The 24,689-nt window shown below is 42.4% G+C and overlaps 1 protein-coding gene across 4 annotated transcripts; it reads right to left on the reverse strand.

Annotated features, from left to right (window-relative positions):
• Positions 1-754: 754 nt before the first annotated feature.
• Positions 755-24,054, reverse strand: pak4 (p21 protein (Cdc42/Rac)-activated kinase 4). 4 transcript variants are annotated; one of them, XM_037478877.2, is made up of 11 exons: positions 23,932-24,054; positions 11,135-11,357; positions 10,191-10,390; positions 9,867-10,083; positions 9,419-9,646; positions 8,548-9,006; positions 7,575-7,708; positions 6,972-7,098; positions 5,574-5,699; positions 5,225-5,359; positions 755-4,520 (listed from the first exon to the last, which is right to left on the reverse strand). In XM_037478877.2, the coding sequence occupies exons 2-11, from the start codon at positions 11,333-11,335 to the stop codon at positions 4,365-4,367; spliced, it is 1,983 nt and encodes a 660-aa protein (XP_037334774.2). In that variant the 5' UTR covers positions 11,336-11,357; positions 23,932-24,054; the 3' UTR covers positions 755-4,364. The 4 variants fall into 4 exon arrangements, with proteins under 4 accessions (XP_037334774.2, XP_037334765.2, XP_037334792.2 ...); XM_037478868.2 differs by having other exon boundaries at positions 23,920-24,054; XM_037478895.2 differs by lacking the exon at positions 23,932-24,054 and adding an exon at positions 19,240-19,350.
• Positions 24,055-24,689: the final 635 nt, after the last annotated feature.

The raw sequence follows: 24,689 nt of genomic DNA on the forward strand, positions 1-24,689 counted from the left end.
CAACATATACACATTAAAATAGAAATATGAATAAGGAGAATACAATGTACCATTTACCCTTTATTTAAACTAGATTTACTCGAGTAGGCCCTCATTGAGGTAGTTTTACTTTATACTTGTATTTCACCTCAGCGGTTAACATTGTATTTTTGTTACTTTGCAGATTCAAAACTTAAAATAAATATTAAAAGCTGCCAATTATTATTTATTTTGCCCTCTTACGTATCAACAACCTAATGTACGTTATGCTTGGCGCCGTTCTTCAAATCAAGAACTCGTACTGTTCACCCTTTTGATGCCGATAAAAGTACTTTTACTTGTTCAGGAGCAGTGCACTGTGGTATTGCTTTTGCTTGCATCCAGCAGACTCTGTCTTTACTTTGTAAAGTTGAGACTGTACAGAAGGTCATTGCATTTGTGTCATGACAAAATAAAAAGGTTGGACCAGTGATGCCACTAGACTTCACCAATTAAACCAATATTATGTTTGAATCAATACCGCATGATTGACCACCAAGATCATCCGGACTCATGGGCCGGGGGTGATGAAGGTTTGCAAAAAGTATTGTGCCAATCCTTCACGTAGATATCGAAATACTTCCCAGAAAAGGGGAAACGTTAAAATACAACATCCTCTGGAGAACATTAAAGTTGGCACATAATGTAATTAAAATCTATTTGATGGTTGTTGAGATATTTTCATCCAAACAAAAGTAATGGGTACTTAGGACAGCACAGATATCTTGAAAGTACGGAAGTTACTCATTTGTTTATTAGGGTTTTTCAACAGGCCAATATACATATGTCCTCCATGTATCGTTTGTTGCACCTACAAAAAAATAAAAGAGAATAACACCAACCCAGAATGACACATTAAACTGTAATTATCCACCAAAGAAATGCAAAACTAGCTTTTTTTACTTTCAATTCTTGCGAGATTCACACACATGCACTAGTAACACATCTGTCCTGTGGTCTGTAATAGGAGTCATTGTTAAGAGGGGACCCGCCCTTCAAGCGCACGGTTACCAGTAAACGCCGCAGCTGAGTAACTTCCACTGCATGGCTGGAAGTGCTAAAAATACAAGTGTTCCTGCCCAATGCTCTGAGACAGCAGAGAAAAAGAAAAAACTGATACCCAATCTACAGCTCATGAGGGTGATCCGTTCACACCTTTAATTACTCAGCTGGGTTGAGGCATGACTCATCATCGGACACCGTGGAAATAAGTTCATACAAACTTAAAGGTTGATGCTGACAGCTCAACGCACTGAAAAAAATGCAAATAGGTGAGGACCAGATTTAACATTCTGAATATCCCAGGACATTGTCGATACATACTGCAATAAGTATTAACACTAAAATGCATGCGATTGGGAAGGCAGACAACAATTTCATTTCCACCATAAATACACCCCCTCACAGAGGTCTCTGGTGTCCTAAAACATTCTACCGTCTAGTCTGTAAGGAGCATTAGAGCTTATTTGGACATATTTTTTAGGGTCGAGCCTCGGCCAGTTTAACGCATTGTTAAGAGCGAAGAGCCTCATCCGCCTGCTGAGAGCACACAGGTACAAAGGAAAAACACACACACACACACACACACCCTGGATGACTTTTATAAAATCTGTATTTGTGAAAAAACATTTGCAAAGTGAATTCTATTGTTTTTTTTAACGCCAGTGAAATGAACAAAAACAAGATGGTGGAGGAGCAGTTGCAATCCCATGTTTGACGAAACATGTTAAATGGCAACAAAAATTATTTTTCAATTCCAAAAAAAGGAGAGAATCTAAACGGTTTTCTGTTGCGTACTTTAAAGGGTGGTCAACGAGCTCAGTGACCACGTGGTCTCTGTGGAAACCACATCTGTTTGCCTGGATGCGGCAGAGCGAGGCACTGAACCCTGGACGGCGGCACAAGGAGCTGCTCATCAACAAATCGACTCGTGGAAGTCCTGGTGTGCCGATGTGAGCGGAGCAGTGACCTCGAGGCCAGACCAGGGAACGTCCTCTGCCCCAACAAAGTGTCCTCAAAGGGAATGAAGAGTTTCTCCTGGCGTGCAAGAAGTCTCCTTTTCTCCAACAGTCGTAGTGTCGAGTCGGACTCATTAGTCAGTCGAGCAGTGCTTGTAAAAGTTAAGGCAAGGCCGTGTGTGTGAGCACGTGGACATGAGCTCACGCACGCACGCACACACACACACACGCAAGCGCACACACAGGAGAAATGTAGCTCACTATGAAACTGCTTGGGGGATTTTGTCACTGATAATGAAAGGAAAGCTGCCGTTGGAGGAGGTGGCATTAACACAGCACTCGGCCACCTGTGAAAACAACAGATTATCTGGGGTCGTGTTTAGAGAATGCCGTCAAGAATTTATCAAGAGGACAGTAAGTATTTGGAGAATAAAAATCGAGAACCAATATTGGCAGATTTTTGTTGTTAAGAGTTTAAAAAAACGACTAGCTGGGCAAGAATATTATGATGCACAAAAAAAATTGATGTGAAAATGATGTTTAGTGATGGTGTAATGATTTTGAATCAATATTTTGGTTATGTGGCAGATAGATACTCTGATGATGCTGGATGTTAGACAGTGATGAAGGCCGATGTGGGTTCACACTATTGTTCTGAAAGCATTAAAGCTTGAAAAAGAATGGCCATGACATTTTACTCACATCAATAACACTTTTTCCTGTGGGGGAAATTTTACTAGTTCCCTGACACACAAGACACACAACCTTGTGAGTTTTTCCCTATTCTTAAAACCTCCGATGTGCTTTCTACTCCCTCACCGGCCTGATTACTCTACAGGTCTCTAACCATACAGCACACCAGCTCCCGTTTGTTATGCAACTAAGGATAAAAGGAGATGAATCAATATACGCAGATTGTGACAGTGAAGACTATTCCTTCAGAGCCCAAAAGGAACCAGCACGACTACTTCCGATTGTCATTCAGCCTCAGATTATTAACGCGCACACATACACACCCACAAGTTATGGTTAATAAATAACACACCTGCAGTATGAGGTGGATTCAGGAACTCAGCTAGATGGATTGACTTGGAAAACAAACATTGATGAGAACACACATGACTGGAAACAGCAGCCACAGTTGAAGGGGAGCTACGATGTTACGAGGAAGCACGTGAAATACAGAATGAAGTCAACTAACAACTCACTCATTGTCTAAAAGCTACAGGAGAAGAACCGGTTTCTTTTTAACGCAAGCTACCTCCGTGGGTTGGAATAGTAAGTCTTCTCTTCTTAAAACATTGGTAAAAAGGGGGAAGGACTTTGCCATCTATTAAGTGGCAAGAGAGTTTGTCATTGTCCTTTCATTTTGCCAGAGTCGACTAGTCATGTCTGGGCTACACAACAACTAAAGGCCTAGTGTTGGATTTCCTGTTCTAGTAGACAGTGCTTTACAATTCATCACATCTATCTAAAACAAACCAGGAAACAAATCATAATAACAACAACAACAACAAAACAATCACAAACTTGAGATAGCAAAACTAATATATCTCTCTATGTTCATTGTACTTACACATGGAAACAGGAAATTAGAGTAAAATTCATCTGTAAAAAACAACAACACAACTCCAGTGTTTACCTTTTGACTTAGTGTATGTTTGCGTGTTTACAACAGGAAGTTAGAATTGACAAAATAAAGGTCTGTGACTCAGTGAGTCCAAAGTGTTTCTCCCTCAGTAGTAGGTTGTGGGGGTGACGAGGGTAGTGTCCGAGTCTGGGGGCCTTTGTAGTGAGAAGCTCCGGCTCCCAGAGCGCCAGAACAGTGAGATTCAAAAATACGACAATCCAGTCTCTAAAAAATTCAGCCAACAGGCTCACGTCTCCTTTGAAGCATTCTGATTGGTGTGCAAAACCCCAACTTCACACCTAAAATCCAGGAATGGTCAAAATGGAAAAATACGAAGGGCCAGAATCTTTCCACGTCTTTTAAAAGCAAAACATTTGAGTCACTCGATGGACAAGTTGTGGCTCTCTCACTCACACACACACACACACACACACACACACACACACACACACACACACACACACACACACACACACACACACACACACACACACACACACACACACACACACACACACACACACACACACACACACCTTATTGCCTCTTATTAGTGGAGTACACTTCCCACAGTTCAGTGATTCCTGAAAGAGAAAAGAATACTCCTGCAGGTGCAGTTTGCTCGTGGCAGCTCACAGCACAGACCTCCCGTCCTATGACCTCTGAGGGCCGTCCCTCTGTGTGCAGGAGTATTCCGGTCAAGCTGATCTTGCGAGCGCTGACCCCTCGAGGGTCCAGAGGTCTCGATATTTAGCGTCTCATCTCATCCGGTTCTGCCGCATCAGAGGGACAATGCAGGGCGGCGGCCCCGCCTTTGTCAGGAAGGGGTGTTTGAGGAGCTCGTTGGCCGAGGCCCTCTGAGACGGATCTCGCACCAACATTCTGTCCAGGAAGCCTTTGAGCAGAGGGGAGACCTGGAAGAAAGGAGAAGCAAGAGAAGGGGTGGGGAATACCCAAGTTAATAACACTATTCTATGTATAAAAAGTGGTAGCTCAAACTGCAAAAACAACCGGTGGAACCCATGAGCTTGACAGTTGACATTTTCATAAAGCCAGAAATTCCCTCTTCAGTAATCAGCACTAAAGATCTAGTTTAATCATGAATATGAAATTGGGACCAGTTCAGTGAAATAAAATGGGTGAGCGTGGGGAATGAGTTTCGGAAGGACGGAAACAGACTTACTGTACTTCTGATTAGAGATAACAAGAAATTGAACACCTAATAAAGTGTGCAACCAGTTATTTGAATAGAATTTAAGGCATTGCTGAAAGCAAACAAATAGATTTCTATGCCAACAACAATGAAATTGTTCCATTCAATTCAATAACCGAACTCAACTAATTGAACTCAAGTGGTAGTCAGGATGGTGGCAGCGCTTGGGCTGAGATCACTTCCGTCATCGTTGCTCAAAAAAGGCCATAAAGAGGAAGTTAATACAAGGAAATCACTCAGTTCTGCCTTCATGTATTCTTTCATTTCTCAAAACCAGACACTTTAATAAAAAGAAGTCTACAGGTTGTAATCAATGATCTAGTAGGGGCAAAGTCGTTTTATCAGTCCAGGTATTGTTGCTTTAGCGACAATGTGTGATGTCATGATGATATTTTGTCTTTGCACCTTGTGCAGGTTCTTCAGTTTGGGGGGAAGGTTGTCTCGGATCATCTTCATGGCTTTGAGCGGCGGCTCGTTGAAGTACGGTGGCTCCCCGTCCACCATCTCTATGACCATGATGCCCAGAGACCAGATGTCCACCTGAACAGAGACACGGATAACGGGCAGAATAGATGCACTTTAGTAGTTTAAATGTTTATTTTTTTATTTGCAGAATTTGATAATAAACAAATGTAGGAAGACATCTAACGTTAGGGACACTCTTGAGTCAGTTTGAGACATCAAAAGATGATGTAATTCTGCATTATATCATTACAAGTAGCAGTGGAATTCTTGTGGGAGGTGAAGGTACTACCTCTGGTCCATAGGGCAGTCTGGATATAAGCTCTGGTGCCATCCAGTAAGGCGTTCCCACCAGAGACTTCCTTCTTTGCACTTCCTTAGACACCTGTGCACAGAAGCCAAAGTCTGACAGCTTCACCTGGAGACAGAGAGGTGGAGGACGGAGCAAATAGATGGAAAGGAGAAAAGGAATGAATGGCAACGTCATCTTCCTTAGAAAGTAGAAAACAAGGCGATTGTGGCAGAGTTTCTAACATCCAGTTTGTGTAAGTGACGCGAAGCACACTCCGATGACTCGGCCTCAGCTGCCGGTCTGAACAGAACAACACTTAGGAACTTTAGATTAGAAAGTCCGATTTACACTGTAAACTGCTTATAATTTCAAATCTGTTATAATAATGTTAACTACATTATTAAAACTCTAGTGCGCAGGGATGCGGCGCACGGATCGACTAACTCATTCCCCTAATTAAACCTATTACTCAAAAGGACGTGATAATTTTAAGGACATTCGGGGAAAAATAGTCTTGCCTCATTTCATCAGCATCCACGATTGACACACTAAAGTACAGACCACTGTAGTGTGTGTGTGTGTGTGTGTGTGTTTGTGCACGCGTGCCGACTGCCAACACAAAAAAAGCTTGGTTCCTCTTTGCCCTCGTCTCGCTGATTTGGTTTCATTTTCAATAGAAAGCAGAAACTTGCTTGTCAACAAGCAGGAAGTTATTCAGCACCCGCCTTTGTGCTTTAGGGTGGTTAACAGAAAGGCTTTTAGTTCCTTTTTACAGAGCTTTATTATGGTAAGCATGGGTGAGGATCTGTCAGCAAGCTGCTGTGTTTAGTTTCTGCGAAACAAATTGCTTGTGGTCAAGCTGTCTGCAGAGAAAAGAGGCTGAAGTGCTGCATTCACTGCAGTGCTGTTGCTCGACATCAAAAGGCAGATGCACCATTGCTTCAAATTTAAAAAGTACATTTCTTTGAAACGCCCCCTTGAAACTTCACTCTTAAATTGGTGAGCTCATGAAAAAATCTTCTCATGTTAAAAGGGAAGCTTCCTGACAGCTTTAATGAGTCTTTAAGGCCTCTCATAAAGGGCTCCTCCCCCATTAAATGAACTATGGACAAGTGCTCATGAGAAAACAATTCCCACCATGCAGTAATATACTATATTCCATTTTTTTATTTATATTGTATTGACCAAAATCCCAAATTAGCCTGAGCGGTATTTACAGTCTGTACACATTGTCTGTCCCGAAACCCTCACATTGGCACAGGAAAAACTAAGTTTACATACGTCTGTCTAAAACATCATCATCATTTGATCCGCATTGTAATTTGTGTAAATTTGGCATAACTTGGCTTGGTTTTGGTGAGAAATAAAATAGAAATAAAACCAGTGTGCGGAACATACGCGGCCATCGTGGGTGAGGAGGATGGAGTCGCTCTTGATGTCTCTGTGGATCACACCCTGTGTGTGAAGGACGGACAAAGCCTTCAGGACAGACAGACACACCGCGGCAATCTGCTCCTCATTCATCCTGCAGGAGGAGCGGCACACAGACATATTTACACGTATGAAAATAGTAAATACATGGCACTGAGACCAGCCAGACGACTTTGTAATGTGGTGTGTGGAGTAAGTATAAGAATTCAAATTCAGGACTTGTAATTGTAAAAGAGTAGTTCCACAATGTGTTATTTATATATATATATATATATATAGAGCGAGAGAGAGAATATCTGAATACTTCTACTATAACTTGGTTACTGTAATAAACACACTAGGGAACACTGCCCCCTCATGGAGGAACATGTGGGCTAGTGATTTAATAAGGAACATTTAAAACTGAACAGATTAATGGCGGGACCGTAATAATAATAATAATAACAATAAAAACATATTCATTAACAATATAATAAATCTATCACACGTTGATTACATGGAATAAAAGGTCATATACCCACCCACAGTTGACCCAAGTTTCAACGGCATACATTACAAAGAGCTCCTCACCTGGTGTGTGTCACAATGTCGGTGAGCGCTCCACCCTCCAGGAACTCCATGACGACCCAGAGCTCGTCTCCCACCAGGTAGCTGTTATACATCTCCACCACGTTCTCATGGTGATAGTCCCGCATGATCACCACCTACAGTCACCATGGAAACAGAGACACAGGTATATAATCACATTGGGCCCAAAAGAGTGACATTGCAGGCAAAGAGACGGTCGGTGTGCATTGGGGTCGACGCTGCAATCGGTCGACGACGTCCATTGAAAACATCGAGTCCCGATGACGCGGCCAATCAGAGTCTGATGTGTGAAGGGCCGATTAGCGAGTGTTTTGAGTCTGTAATGCGTGGGATCTGCTATTCATGCAATGGTCTTTCACGGTAATCAAGTTAACTTATACTAAAGTAGGGCAACATGGTTCACTTTTCACGGTATTGAATACTTGAATCAATGAACTCACACAATCTCAATATTGTCGATTCAATTTACATATGTTTAGGGCTCAAGCCAAATGGGCAGTGGAAAACAAGTTGTGGTTTAAACCCAAAGAAAGGAGAGTGCATTTACATGAAGAAGCCTGCACGTCAACTGGGTTGATTGCTTGTTTTAAGTTAATGAGTAAATTACTCTCTATTCCCATCTGACAAATGTTCAATGCAAAAGAGGCTGCGAGTCAATTTCATTGACCTATAAAAGGGTGTAATTCCATTATTATGCAAATATATCATCATTACACTAGTGGCATAAAATGGTCTCAATATGGCGGTAATATTCATCACAATTATTTCGTGTTTAGTGTCTTCACAGGCTCATTTAGATTTCTGTAAATTAAATAAAAAATATTTGAGGTCAAACATTGCCATTGTTTAACTGGAGATGGTTTTCAACTATGTGTTACTGGTCTATTTAAAAAGTTTCAAGTAACAACACCCGGCCTATCCCAGCTATCCCATTGACCTGATCATGAACTCTGACCTCATTGAAGAGCAGTTCTCTGCGTTGCTGCTTCCTCAAGTCCATCTTCTTCACGGCCACCAGCTTCCCGGTGGTCTTTACTGTAGCGATGCACACGATCCCCGTTGACCCCTCCCCGATCTTAATGTAATGGTCCAGGTAGGTCCGCGGATCACCTGGATCTACAACCATCTGCAGTGCCGCTCTGAACTGCTCGTGGGAAACCCTCTGAGGTTCCCTCTGCGGAGAGCGGCCCTGGGGCGGAGCACCCGGCGCTGGGGGCCCAGAGGGCGCAGGGGGTCGTGGGGCCGGAACGCTGGGGTGCTGGGTGTGAGGGTGCTGGGTGGACTCAGGGGCCAGGCTTGGGTGGGAAGCGTGATGAGGGTGCGGGTGGCTTATAGGGGGCTTAGAGCTGGAGGAGCCTCGGGAGGAGCCGCCGGAGGGGCCGTTTTTAGGGGACGAGTCCTGGTGTCGGACCGGCTGGAAGATAAAGAATGTTTAATCAATATAAAGTAACTTTTCAAGGTTGAAGCTGTAACAAGTTAACAAATGTGATCCTTTAAACATTGATAATAATATGGATTTCAACTGTCATCTAGTAATTTTATTTTAGGCAAAATCCATTGGGACATCGCAAATCAAAACACTGCACCATTCATTATATCATTCTGTAAATGAGTCACAAAACAAACCCTGTCCTGTATTTGACCTGCTAGACATTATCACATAAGGACCACTAGCAGCGTTCAAGAGATCTAATTGGTGGGTTCTGATCTGAAGAACAAAAAGCAGGTTATAAGATCTACCCTCTGTCAGCCTGCGGCTCAATTTGCACCACTTTTTTCCTCTGGGTCATTAGAGAGTTTTCTCTTGTTCATGCTACCGCCCCCACCTGTCCCGTGGGGCTCCGTCCGCCTTCGCTGTCCGCTCTCGGGTAGGTGTTGAATGGCCGTGTGCTCTGCTGGGTGGTCTTCATCACGCTCTCACTCATTGGCAGGTTTGGGGTGCGGATGTTGGGCCCGGAGAGAGGCCTCTTGTCCCGGGGAGACTGAGGGCTGCCGTCCCGCACGGTGTAGCTGGACTTTGGCCTAAGGTCACCGGGTTGATCCCTGTGAGCCAGCTGCTCCAGAACACAGGCAGGGGTTGTGTTAGAGGTTTCGGGATGTGTGAAAGAAAACAATGTGCACAAGAAACATGGATGAAAATTAAGCAAACAAGCCCCCAACTACAGGGTGGGATGCTGGAGAGGTCAATTAAACAAGCTAAAATGAAATAACTGCAAGAAAGAATGCCCGATGAGTCCTGTGAACAGCATTAAGAGGTTCATCTTCAGTGCCTACCTGACCCCGCTCCCGATGCTCTCTGTCTCTATGAGGTGGTGGAGGAGCAGGACCGGATGCAGGCCTATCCCTGTCCCTGTGGGCCCGACTGGGCTCCTGGCCCCGGGGCTGCTGCTGGGGACGACCCTGACCCGCCTCATCCCACTGAGGATGCAGTGCACGCGGACCCTGGCGCAGGTCAGCTCCGCTCTGGTGGTGTTCCGCCCCGGGTTGGTCCCTGAAAGAAGAGCGGCACAAAGGTGAGTGAAGATACTCTGCGTGCATTGACAGCATCTCATAGCTTTGAGGATGATGACGACGGGGCACTGTGGTCGAAGTTCCCACCTGTCCGGGTGCGAGTAGTGTCTGTGGGGAGGGTCTCCGTTCTCCTGCCCTCCTCCTGAGGAGATGGAGTCTTTGCGAGGCTGGATGGGGGGGCTGCCCCGTCGCAGGGAGTTGGAGCGAGTCACTGACATTGTGTCAAACTCATCCAGCAGCCAGGTCAGAGAGCCGTCTACGCCAAGCTTGCTGCCACGTACAATTGTCTGGAGGGATAAAATGCGAAGGGTAAGCCTTGATACCAATGAGATCATAAAAAAAGTACGCCAAAGTGTTACATTTGACCGTTAAAAACGATTTTGACAACTTTAGCACTGCAGCACCATATCGGAGAAAATAGGTTAATATATTTAAAAAATAATAATTCATCACACATTTTGAAATTCATTAATTACGATTAAAAGTTAAGTCTCAATACACATTAGAAATCGTGTATTTCCGACAATGTTGTTTAAAAACTAGACACATTTGACAGCTGTGCTTAAAGTGGAAAGTTTAGCCAGGACATTTTCCACACCACTGTCCTTAGGGACACAGTGGTGGTCCTCTGCAGACTGTGTGGCACACAGGGTTGATGTTGAGATCAAAGTAGCACAGCAGCTAGCTTAGCCTAGCAGTGCCTAAAGTGGTCTGTTTGCCACTCATACCCCTTTTGTTTGACACGTGGAGGAATTGTAACTGTATGGGACTCGTTTTTTTTTACTTCAAATGCAAAAAGTTGTCTCCTATTTCAACCACTGCATCGGTCTCTCCGGTATAACTAACTGCAGCGTGTTGCGGTTTCAGGGGTCAAAGTTGGGTTGAATAATTTTATTGTCTTCAAGGTTAACAAATGAACACGTTAACCTTGAAAGCCCAACTTTAAACAATACGCTCTGGTTAAAATCACCAACCAATAAACAATTAGTGACATGGGCAGCATTATGTTAGATATTGCTTCCTCTTCCCACCTTGCGCGGCTCTACAGTAGTGATGACGGTCGCGTCGATGAAGGGTTTGGGCCTTTTGGCAGTGTCTTCGATGAGAGACTGCCATTGCCGCGGCAGCCCAACAAACTTCTGCTCCTGCTCATCAAAGTCTGTGTGCACGCGATGCTCAAAGTTGGATGGAGCGGAAATCTGGATGCGAGACTTCTTCTTTTTGGTGAACATGATGGCGGCTGTGGCATCAGACCTGCAGAGAGGATAGGGAGGATTAGCAGGAACGTCTGAGAAAAACTGTAGTTCACTAAGTTCACAGTGGTTGATGTGAAACATAGCTCACATGCACTCAAGCAGGCATAGAAATAGGAGTTACACCTGAAAATAAACCTGTTCAGATAGTGCCTAAAAAAATGAATTAGTGTTTAAGATTTAAAGCTGGCTGCAAACCGTTTTAAACAAAAAGCAAACTATGTAAAAGCAGAAACTAGTGTAGAACAAGACATAAGAAGGAAAGAAAATCAAGTCCTAGTTTGCAAAAGTCTGCAAAAACTGCAGCTCTGAGTGTCTTTTATTGGCCCATTAAGCAAATTAGCAGGGTTCAGCCATTAAACCCGCTGTGAATTTTAACTGAAGGTTGTTGGGATCACCGCTGGACTCCCATTGCTAAAACACAAATCCTCCTGTCTTTTTCTAATTAGAAACGATACAAGCTAGGACGTCTTATCAGCTGCACCGGGTACACGGGGGTCAACGGATATATTCTACTCTACTGACTTCATATTGCATGAATAAAATAGACTAGATATGCTACAACAGCTTCATGCACTGGTTTGATTATTTGCCGTTTCATGCCAAGGAAAAGTTACATGTTTACCACAGCACAGCTCGCTCAGAGCATTCAATGTCTGTCTACAACCAGATACTCAAGTATTGTTTGTTTTTTTAAGCGAATATTCAAATGTCATTGTTTAGAAATTTTGACAGCCCTAATGGTGACCATGGCAACGCTGGTCAGTGTAACGGCAAGGCATCGAAAAAGATTCCATATAAAACTATTAGAGATGCCCCGATCGATAAGAATGAGAAAGCATGAAGAGATGCCTGCGATGGACAACTTTGAGGACTTTAAATGTTATGGCCGCAAAATGACCAGCGTAAGTTAGAGGCTGGACTAAAAATTGATAGTACAAATAAAATAAAAATAAAAATGCCTATTAAACTTGTCTCTTGTCTTATTTAAGGAGAGAGAAAGAGAGGCAGACAGAGAGATACACAGAGACCAGATGTTGAGAGGTAGAAACGAGAAGCTGTGATTTTCTCATTGCTTCACGGCATCAACAGATGAGTCACCACCTTGTTCTACAGTATCACAAGAACAAGTGCATTTCAAAAAGTCATCTAATGGGTATGAATATTAAAATCTGCTGCTATTGTGCTCGGCTGAAATAAAAACCCTCCGATGGCGGAGGATTCCTGTGCTTAATGAGTATCCTGTTAAGCACTGATGACTAGTTTGAAAGCTTGTGTGTAAATACTCTCCCTCTCAACCATGCTGCTTTGCCCCTGGATATCAAAGGAGAGATACTCCCAGAGATCAAACAGAGGCTAGCTACTGTGTAATAAGCAAAGCCAGGCCCTGCTGCTGACCAGAGGGAGGAGGGAGGGGGAAGCAAATGAGAGGGCGGTCTGGGCGAGTCATGAGTTTAGAGGCCATGAGTCACCGTCTGCAGCGTCAACAGAGCCGGTTCACAGCAGGAGAGTTTGAAGGAGAGCAGGACCCGCCCAGGAACACGCTGAAACTGAGGCCTAGGCCAACCAGGAACGTACCCCAACACAGCATCGGACCAAAAGCGGCCCACAGAGATGGGGACACTTTGCTAATAAGGATATTTATCTGTGGAGACATTGAAGGAGTGTTGGTGCATGTTGTAAGGCCAACAGGTCAGTGAAAATACACGGCTCCAATCCTTCGCAGAGCGTTTCTATCGCACAGCCTTATAAATAGTCTGCTTAAGAATGACTATTTACTACTTTTTAATGAGAATGCAAACTGACAATATGAATCCACAATGTTTCCAGGGATTGTGTTTAAGTCAGTGCAGCAATTCACTTTGTAGAATTGTGAATAATGATCAATTTGAGTATATTTCTATCACAATAACCTCAAAGACCTTTTTCAAATAAATCATACCCGATTTTCACTTTCAAAGTAGTGCCAGCATTTTCAAAGTAGATGGATTGTGGCTGTTTGGCAACATCTGAAGATATGGGGAACTCTTGGCTCGAGCAAAACAAGATTTTAAAACTGCTGCTGTCAAGCCTCTAAACGACACCATGACTTTGGGTGTGGCGATGAAGGGCATGACCGTCGTCATGGCATCATTATAATCTAAAGGAAATAAATCTAGATCTTTGATCATCAAACGCTAAGTATTTTAAAACATTTAACATTGTTTTTGGTTCGATGATTATTGAAAAGCGAAGTCTACATTTAGGCTGGGCTTTACTTCTCTAGGCAACTTTCTCATGGACACGGTTTTTAATTAACCTGATTTTGGTCACTTCAAATGTTATTAATAGAGAACATCTTGAAATCTGATTTGATTGATCATCAGATTTGGACTAAGTTATTTTATCTACAATGGCAGATGCTTTTAGGAGTTGAGTTGAGACAAAGTCTATGCAGAAAAAACGAGTTCAACGTCTTTTGCGCATTAATGCGTCCTTATTTATAGTATGTAAAACGGCCTTTGAGCTACGAAATATTACACAGATGTAATAAAAGGGGCCAGTTTTACAACCCGTACTAACATGCGTATTACTGAAAACGACAATATGCCAATACATTTTGTACTGACAGACGGAGAACAAGTGACAGGGAACTGGTGAGCTCCAAGCACACAGACGAGGGGAGAGCTGAATGTGAAGTTGTTAGTTTTACTTCATAGATATGGAAATAATGAAATAAACATGAATCATCAAACACACAAACGATGAACCAATCGCAGTTTTGAAGCGTTGACCAAACCCCCATTTCTTTTTGTCCGGGTTGATTACACGTCTCCCAAATGAAACAAAAGTTACTCAACAACATGGGCAACTTTTTACACCAAGAAGTGGAATTCTGTTTAAAACGTATGTTGTATCAAGACATGCAGAAACCATGTACCAGCTACATTGAAGCAAAACAACATGAAATTCAAAACAAAGCAGAAATGCTACAGCATTGCTGGGATTATTTACTATTACTCTGCACCACGTACACAGAGAGCTCAATATAAAATGACACCACTAGGTGCAGATGCTGTTGGCTTTTGGGCGGGTGAAAACAGAAGCAGACCAGCGTCAATGTTCACATGCACACAGACTCACCCGGCAGCTATAAAATGACCCCTCCTCTGAGTGAGCAAAACAAGGAGCCCCTCCCTGAACACAACAGTCGCTGTAGTAATAGCTTCCCTCTGTGTTGTACCCTCCCTCCCACTCATTATCCATCACCCTGCCACTCCCCTCGACCTCTCTTTCTGTTCTCCTCTCTCCTTTTTAAGTATTACACCCACCTCCCACTTTTCCTCCCTCTCCCTCCCTCCCTTATGCTTGGCTGAACAGTGAGAAAGCCTGTCCGGTCTGAGGGGACAGAGCCAGGATGATAAGCCCAGGATGAGGCTGCTGTCCTCTGGCCTGATCCAAGTGCTGCATATGGGTGGTCCATGCTCACAGAACCACAGCGGCATTCACAACCACACCATTGAGCTGCAATGACACAGAGGTGAAACGAGTGGCATTCGTACGGGTGGGGAATTTGCATGGAAACAGGATTTTTGATTTTACTTTTTGATTCTTGAGAGCAACCCTAGACCAATTGAAGAAAAATTTATATTGTGAGAAATAGTGGGCAATGGATGCCTAACATCGAAAAACGAATGAATGCAAGGTACAAAAGACACAAATGGGGGATTTATTTCAAGTTTCAACTCTTTTCAATTTCAATTGGGTAAAAAAATGAAAAATTTGGTTGATAGGTGAAAGAATTTCCAAACACTGAAAATTACTGGATTCAAATTTGGAACTATTGCAAGGTTGGAGATAAACCAGCGTGGATTGTTGATTTTAGCGTGAGACATTGGATGTGTGGCGTAAGTGAGTGTGAAAATCTGCAAAAGCGTGTGTGTGACACGGGGAAAATTTTGTTTTCATTAATATCCTACTGTGGGCTAATACTAATATGAATGCCATTTGTTAAGTGTTCAAAAACCTGGGCAGGAACATGCTGGTAAAAAGGGAACCTTACAGATGTTTAATTTATTACTATCATAGATACATTTTCGAGTATCTTATTTGTGGCATCACATCGAAATCGTCGAGTATCTTAATATTTTGGAAGGTATAGTATCAAAGTCCTAATTTTGCTATCGTGACAACCCCAGTAGGTATACGTCATCTTGGAAATGTACGCTCCAATCAGGACAAAAAAACTAATCTTGGGGATTTGTCTTTCTTTTGTACAGGCTCATTAAAACCTTTAGGAATCCGGAAACGTTTATTGCCATTATATGTTAGACATAGATAGAATTTGACTTGGTGGTTGGTACTTTAGCCTGTAATTGACCCAGTAGTGAGCTCTCATCACAAAGGTTTGCAATAATAGCCCTCTCATCCCAACAAGTCCAACTAGTCATATATTCTGGTTAAAGCAACACAATGAAAACGCCTCAATAGAGAGCCTGCGTCACACATTTCCTCTCTCCGCTCTAATGATTTTCCGTGTGTGGCTGAATGGATCTGCACCGTGCATAACTACCTTCCTAAGAAAACACTGACAACACTCGGCCAACATAAACACACTAAATAAATCTTTATGGCACCAGAGAACTGGTTTCAGAGACGAATTGGAGCAGGGGTGTCAAACTCAATCACAGAAAGGGACGAAATTAAAAACTGGAACTACGTTGAGGGTCGAAGAGGGTCAACATTTAATAAACAGAAGGATTATAGACAAAGTGCAAACATGTTTTTATAGCGATGAGCCAACTCCTCAGTAAGGAAAGTGATTATACACAACAGCTTTAGGAAGTACGTAAGTATCGCATGTCAGTGCCACTGTGAACCAGCGTGACAAACGTTTCGTACTTAGTATTTCCGTGTTCTGCTACTTTATACTTATACTACACTATTGGAGTGGAGTAAATGAGCTGAAAATGTAGTTGAACTACAGCTGCACAATGCTTCCCACACTAGATACAATATATTTATTGTCCTGTGAACAGTTTAACGAGTTACTGACACATTAATATTGTGGTAATGTAGTCAAAATTATGATATACTAAATTAGTAGACTGACTTTTTTTGCTTTGTTGATAATCTAGGTATATTTAGCTGATGAAAAGTACTTTTGCTCAAGACGGATTTTGGATGCTGGACGGTTACAAATAATGGGGGAATTTACACTGTTATATTGGTAAGATCTGAACAGGCTGAATGTGTGGCTGATATTAGTTAACATAATAAACAGAACAGGTGGTTGCACTTATTTCAGTTCCCAGGACATGAAGCTGCATCACCCAGATAATCTTACGGAAATGTAACGATAAGTTAGCAACAGACTCCAGTCATTTGATCAGTGCACATACAGGAAGATCTGGTCAGAACACAATATCACACTTTACAAGCCTGAACCCTTTACTCCCATTCATTGACTTCATTGGAGAGGGGGGGGGGGCAAAAACTTAAGTGGAATGTTTACAACTGCTATTTAGAGGGCTTTGGATTTTATTATTTGTATTACATCACATCCACTCCATATCAAATTAATTAACAGGTCAATCATTCTCACAACTAGATAAAAAAGAAAGAATTCAGATATTTTCTTTGTATTAAAATATAGCACAACACTAAGATTAATGAATTCTACTATCAAATATGCCTCATCCAATTTTTTCAAAATAAAATACTTAATCCTATGTAGTGTATAGGTCCCTTGTCTCAAAGTTATTCGAAAAACAACACAAATACCCAACTTTCCTACAGAGTCTGAACAATGATAAAATGTGTCCTCCCCAAGTGCCACCCGCACCTGTGCAGAGAGGGGGGGGGGGGCAGCAGCTGGCCGGACAGCCTCACATATGAGCAACAGTTGACCAGAGGAGGGGTGACACAGATTATTTTTCAACCCCCCACAGAACCGTTCTTATGCCCCCTCTGACTCACGGTAAATACAATGGTTTCGTTGTTGTGGCCCAGATGAACCGCAACGTTACCGGAAGTCGCCTCGGTAGATCGAACATATAATCCAGCGATACGTGTACACGCCAGTGTTTACTGTTGGGAGGACTCACTTTTAGCCACAGGCACAGCGACGCACTATCCACCTGATCTCATGTCGGAAACACAGCTGATGACGAAGAACTCGAAGAGAGAATAAGAGAAACAAAAAAACAGTCTCCGCAGCAACAAAGTTGTTTCCGCAAAGAAATTAAACTCTCGACGTTACGTCTTCGTAAAAGAAACCTGACACGGAAACAGACGAACAAGCTTGGCGTATTACGCAATAAAAGTGTGTATTTTCTTTGCTCCGATAAGCGCAGTGGCTTTTGGGCAGCAACCACAGTGTGTCGCATTCCTCTGGTTCCAGCAGAGCGCTGCCCGGTATCATGACGTCACCGGAGGGAGCCGCTCGCACGGGGCTGATAGTGACCTCACGTCCTGTCAATTAGGGCTCCGAATAACAGACACCGGAACCGGTCCTAAGCTCCTCATTTTTACCTACACACGCAACGCATCTGGCTTTTACAACGCCATACTGTTACTTTGTGCTGCAGCGGTGGAAGAAGTTTTAGAAGAAGATTTAATCAACTGAAGTAACGGTACCACTACTTACAGTACAAGTGACGGAACCATATTTTAGTGAAAGTAGCCGGTCAAATGTTACCTCAGTGTTTTACTGTAATATAGAGGAATGACATGTAAACTAAGATATTTTGCCATTTTCGAAGAATACAGAAACCAAACCAACAAATACTCATTATTACATAACAATTAAGTTAATTTATATAGTTAAATATATGGTCTCAATTCTTCTACTCCATTATATACATTTTTTTTCTGCAGCTAAAATGGCAGAACAATGTAGCAGTCAAAAAGTACAACATCTACATCGGAGATGTGTAGCAGATGTATAAAATAGCATGGATAAGGGGGTATGAGAAGCACATTAAAAGTACTTTAAATAACTTAATGTAACAGTCCTAAAATATTCAACCACTGACTTTTCGTTGATCAACCAAATTTCATCTCTAGAGGCTTTCAAGTGGTGTCAAACTCATCTAGTAATTCAATAAAACTGTAGACTGACTTTTACTGCTTCAATATTAAACAGAAAATGCAAATATCAAGGTCGATACTCGTATTGACTGGTTGGGAATTTATGCACATTGAGTGAGGAAAACACCGGGGAAGATTGTGAAATACTTGTTGCTACTTGTCTCCGGGAAGTCATTTTGGACCGTGATGACGGGATAGTTTCACTCGACAATATGAGTCACAGCAGGTTCTGACACTAGGGCTCAAATGATAACTATTTATAGCACTATAAGGAGGGCTAATGTGAAATGCTGTGTCTGCCCGCTAATCTAAACAAACCTGTCACCAAAGACATCACACGGGAGTCAAGGCTAAATGTCAAAACACATCGACAACATGACAAACCTTTGTGCAACTATTGCCAATGCAAGCAGAGCAAATGATGGAAAAGTTTTAACATACGCTCAATTAAAATAAAAGGTTGAAAAAATAAAAGAAATTATTTTATGTTTTATAATGCTCCTTTCTTCCTAAATATTACTTAACCTGGTAGAGCTGTGCACAAGTATACATACTATTATATGTATATTCCTTATTTTCACCCCTCTATTTAACCTTTTTTTGTAAGGAGCCTGAGACTGATTAGTGTGATTGTTGTGCATCTGACAAGAAACCTAAAACCATATGACGGTGATATACAAGCATACAAAGATAACAGAAGATATTTTAGTCTACAATAAACTGAACATATATGTGAGCTGTTCTTAAAACAAATTACAACCCACCATATTTTCCTCTTCATCAAAAGGTACCACGTTAAGTGCAAAACATACCTTTAAACAGGTTATAGTAGGAGCTCTTTATTAAAACCAGCCGAAGTCCATTTGTCTAGATCTATAATCTCGTATCTAAGATACTCCAAGGTGTCAGCTTCAATAAGAAAAAAGCCTGTTGACATTCCTTTGAGAGTAAAAATACAGCAGGAACAGGTCCACCCAGCCTATCAGAGCCAGACAATACACAAAGCGGCCAATCCTACGGCCTGGTTCAAACAAAGCATGCAGTGTTGCAGCCAATGGCGGCTGACTTCCAGGAGCAGGTTGTGGAATGTGGAAAGGTCAATGATAAAGGGAGCGCAACGTAGATCCCACGGGACAGACTTCTGCTTCCGCCTCACATACTGACATACACATCATGTTCAGAAAATTAAAGTCTACTCGAGGGAGTTCAGGACCAAAAAACAAGTATAAAGAAAGTTAGGTATGTCAGACAGTTGCAACATAACAAAAAAAGTAGTAGTAAAGTACTTTGAGATAAAATGGAGATAAATAAAATTGTGAGCTACTTGAACTTGAGTGCACCACTTGAAAATGTAAAATGTTCTTAAATACTCCTTGTACTCAACTACTCTTGTTATAACTTGTTATAATACAAACACTAGTGGACACTGCACCACGGTAGTGTCACTGTATGCAAAGCACATGGTTAGGGCTTCACCATAATCACACAGGCATGGCATGCCGTTAGAAACAGACACGATGAGGTGATGTTGCTGTGAAGTGAGCTGCCACATCAGATTCACCTGCCCTGTTAGTGAGGCCGGTGATCGCTGCGCCAGCTGTTTGGACATTTACTTTCTGCCAAATACAGCATAACATTGAAGAATACACGCGCGCGCACACACACACACACACACACACACGCACGCACGCACGCACGCACGCGCACGCACACGCCTCGTATTAAGGGTATACACTTCCCCCTCAGTTCAGTGATCACTCTTTGTATTGTGGTGGGGAAACCTCCATGCTCCTAAGGCCCAAGGTTGAGGGTTGGGGTGGGGGGCAACTAATGCAAACACAAGAACAAAACTCCTCACCCTGCGGGGCAACTGTGGCTCAGTAGTGGAGCGGCGTCTTCCCTGAATCAGAGGATCGGCGGTCCGATCCCCAGCTCCGCTAGTCCAGCTACACTTAAAGTCTCTCCCGTAGCCGTGCATGCAGTGTGTAAGTTTCTACGGGTCAGGTAGATGGGCAGGGGGCACCTTACTTGGAACCCCAAGGGCGAATGCTCCCAGTAGTATTAAAGCACTTTTTACCCTACGGGCTGTAAAGATGCTATACAAGTCCAAGCACATCTGGTACAAAAACATCTATAATTTTAAGTCAGCTGTGTTCAACAGTGACGAAGGAAATTACTTTTAAACCCTTAACGTGACTATTACTTTATCAACTAATCTATAAAATAGTGCCAGATGAAATCACAAAGTGACGCTTGCTCTGTCCAACTAATGGTGCAAAAACAAGCTATTCCAGTATACATTAATAAAACGTATCGCGCTGTGAAAGGTAAACGTCTTTTCATCATGCGTGAGTTCATTTCACTGATTGGTTTATTCTAAAGCAATCAATGGAACTCTGCATAGCTGAAAAACCACATCATTGGTGACATTGTGGTCACAATAAAAAGGCATGATGAGACAGAAACCAAAGAACTGTTGAGCAAGAGTTGGAGTTCTTTTTCACAATACCTATTAACTGTCTACTTGGTGCACACAATGCAGGACGGGTGGTTGAAAGCGAGGTTGAAAGTGGGTTATTGTTATGAGCATTTCTTTTGTTCACACGGTGTCCTCGCCTCGGTTACGGAGCACCTAGAGGGCTGTGTTGATGTTGGCTGCTGCACTCATTCCACAGAGGATTTTCTTTCCCCAAGGGCAATAAGCCCGCTACAGGGTAGAATCAAAAAGCATTTTTTTATTTATCCATTACCAGTCAGCTCAGTTTCATCTACAGGATCCCTTTACAAAAGTTTTCCTTAGATTTCTGCTGACCAAATATGACTTAATATGTTAACCTTAATATGAGCTAATGGGTACAATAATAGAAATTAAGGAAACAAATCAAGGAACTAACATCCCCATAACCTAAAACACTGGACAGAAAGAATTAGAGAATGGCGAAGTTTATATTTGCTGTGTTTTTCCTCAAGATCTGGTTGTTTGGCTGGAAGCCAGAAGTTGACCGCTGGACTCTCCACAAACACTTCTTACTAACTGCGCGAATGGAAAAACAGAACTATTGCTCTCCCTCTTCCACATCCCTCGCCTCCATTTCTTTCACCCCCACATCTTTCTCAAGCTATCTTTTTATGTGAAAGCTGACACCGGGAGAAAGCTGAGACTTTTAATGTTTCCAATGCTTGCTCATCCACCACAGCAATCACTCATGCAGCAAGGAATGCACACAGAGAGGATGTAACAAGAAAATGACATACATTTGAACACTAGTTAATACATGTGCCAGTGTGTCAAATGTGCAGGGTAATGTGTCGGACGCTGAATGCTATTAATATCATTCACAGCCTCAGCCTTGCGCAGCCAGACTATTCACATCTGTTTGGTCATTGGAAGAGGGCTGAGCAGCAAGAATAAGGAAAAACACAGAACCTGTTTCCAGCAAATCTCAACTCAATAAATCTGCAACCTGCAGGGAACTGTGAGGATAAGATCAATTTCACCATAAAATTTTGATACTAGCGACTAGCTGTCAAATATGGTACACACTTTTTGAAGTTTTTCATTAAAAAGGGCCAGCCCCACTTTGAGTTCAATGTTGTCAAGTCCATCACATACAAAGTGACAGTGTGAAAAACAGAACAGTATCAGATAAGGTGTCAAGTGAAATAAATAGTCTAAGATTGGTACAGTTATCAAACTTTTGTCCTTGTTGACGAAAATGATCATTGCAATAATAATAATTGCATATGGCAAAAAATGTTGGTGCAATAATGGCAAACTGACAACTGAACAGCAAGTGAATAAGAATCTAATCCAACTTTTTGGGGGCTAGCTGAAGTGTTATGAGTAGAGAAAGCCTTGTTCCGTTCCGGATTTCTACTGCAGTGAGCTAAAGAGCTTTGGTCAAGGCATCCATTGATTATCCGAATTATGGAAATTCAACACCAACTTTTTGGGAGGGTTTTTTCATCAATCGGCAACCACCACTTTTTATTCCTAAAAGAATCTAAACAAAATGATATATTACAAATACCTCACTTTTCAAACTGGAACAGATAGTACGCTCATCAACGTCTCCCTCTGACCTTTAGTTCCTGGGGATTTTGTAATCTGACAACCAGTTCCTTCTTAACACAGTTATCCTTGCTAAATAACGTGCAGAGCATGATTACGAGTTGGGGGATGATTTTGATAAGCATGCTCAAGGTTGGGGTATGGCTGTGTATACATGAGAGAGAAAAGTGACCCTTCCTGTAGCTCTGGCATCCCAAGAATGTGTGGTGTGCCCAGCACTAAATCGCACAACCTTTCTGACTATCTAACTGCAGTGCACGCAAAACCTCTTTCCCACTCACTCATGCACACGTGTATATGAAGAACACCTGTGCACGTGTGTGCTAGCTGAGGGAAAAGGGGAAGGGAGGAGTGAGGACAACATTGAAGACAAAAAGGAGAGAATGAATGACTTGTGCAGTAAGTAAGTGTGGGTCATGGAGGGAAGGGAGCAGCTTAATCAAGTCTCAGACAGACAATATCCTCTTTCCTCCTTCAGTCTGAAGAGAAACATACACCGCTGCAGTGGTGAACACAAACGTTTGTGACCAGTTAAGTTACATACATACAGTGAATTATATTAACTTTATAAGTAGTGGAAGAAGATCATGTACTTGGTAAAAGTACTAACGTTAGTTATAACCTCACTGTGAAAAAACAATTTCAACTAAATGTCCTGCATTTAAGGCATTATTGAGCCAAAAGTACCAAAAGTAAAACAATATCTATAAGCAGTAGTCTCTTTGCTTTACCTTTGTATATGATGTTTTTGGATTAATATTACTGCAGTATTAGAGTGTATTTTGCATTGAACTGATATAGATGGGTAGTGAAATCTACAGCAACGGATCATATTGTATACTATCATAGTGCTTGTCCCTTTTCTGTCCTGTGAGAACCACGTAAATATCTCTTAAAATACAAAGTCAACTTTTCGTGAGCTTGTGAAAACCGTCACAAAACTGTTTTACGACACGAAGAGAAGGACACTTGGAAACTGGAAAGAGTCTGAAGCTGAAGCGGTGATTCAGGGTGGACAGATAAAAAGAGACCAGTATTACCAGAAACGGCTTTTTTTAATTCTTGGATTTGCCATTAAGCCGAGCAGCGCGCTTATGGAGTCTTGCATATGAACACAGCACTGCCGTAAAATTAGCATGCTTATTTGCCCACAGCGGCAGCTTTTAATTGTTTCACAACTTTTACTAGTGACTTATCGCCTTGTAACGTGTCTGTACCGTTAAAACTATCAGCGTTACACCTACAACTCACTGAAAGATATTCTCCAAACGATACACAGAGAGACGACGGAGGTTACTGTGGTCCCTTGGAAACCCAGACTTGAAGGCAGCTAACGTTAGCCACCATTAGCAGCTGAACGACGCGCCACAAGCTAGCGCACAGTAAACCACCATTATGGAAACCAAATGCGCTTACTCACCCCAAAACTCACAGTAAAACTTTTTCTCCGCTGCCAACCCGACATGGAAAGAAATTCCCTTCTGTTTCACAGAGCAGACGCGGGCTAACTTTGGGCAAACTGAAGTATCACTTTTCCGACGCCATGATGGCTGAACCAAGGGGTGGTGGGGGTGCGGGGGGGGTGGTACTACATCCGGGGAATTGCGGCAAAGCACCATGGCAACCGAGTCAGCAACGGGTCGCTAAGGAGACGAGTTTAGGTCGAGTACGGATGACGTTTTTTTTGTAAGTTCGTTGGGACGAACAAAGGACATACTGTATAAAAAGCAATGGGGAGCTTTTCTAATTAGCTTAACCATGTTTTTTCATACATTTAATTGTAGAGTTTTAGAAGTGGAAGTTTGTATATACTGATATAGTTAGGGAGTCCATTCCACCCATCGAGGGTAGTTTGATGCCCTCGCAATCTCTTCTCAAGTTGAATATGCAGGACATAAAAAAAAAAGTGGATTGTGCAACAGCAAACCATTATTTCACGGTGCCGCACACTGATTTTAGCTTATCTCTGGTCTGGGATATTCACGGTTGCTCTCTGTCCAATCACATTTCTTTGCTGCGTTGTGTTTTTGCCCAGTTGAATCGAGCTTCATCGACAAAGATAAGAGTATGTGGAATTCAGCTCGCTTCCATCTCCATAACCCTCAAAATCAGACAGTTTTACAGTAATTTACATTACGTGTATGTACCCAGTTTGTTTACTGAACAGACATCTTAAATATGTGGCCAGCT

The sequence above is a fragment of the Pungitius pungitius genome, chromosome 3 (genome assembly GCF_949316345.1).
Source record: "Pungitius pungitius chromosome 3, fPunPun2.1, whole genome shotgun sequence".
Lineage (NCBI taxonomy): Eukaryota > Metazoa > Chordata > Actinopteri > Perciformes > Gasterosteidae > Pungitius > Pungitius pungitius.

Coding starts and splice junctions, on each gene's coding strand:
- pak4 (XM_037478877.2), bottom strand. CDS start 11,335: ATGTTCACCAAAAAGAAGAAGTCTCGCATCCAGATTTCCGCTCCATCC. Junction 10,391..11,134: donor CTACTGTAGAGCCGCGCAAG/GTGGGAAGAGGA, acceptor TTATCCCTCCAG/ACAATTGTACGTGGCAGCAA. Junction 9,647..9,866: donor AGCATCGGGAGCGGGGTCAG/GTAGGCACTGAA, acceptor GTTCTGGAGCAG/CTGGCTCACAGGGATCAACC.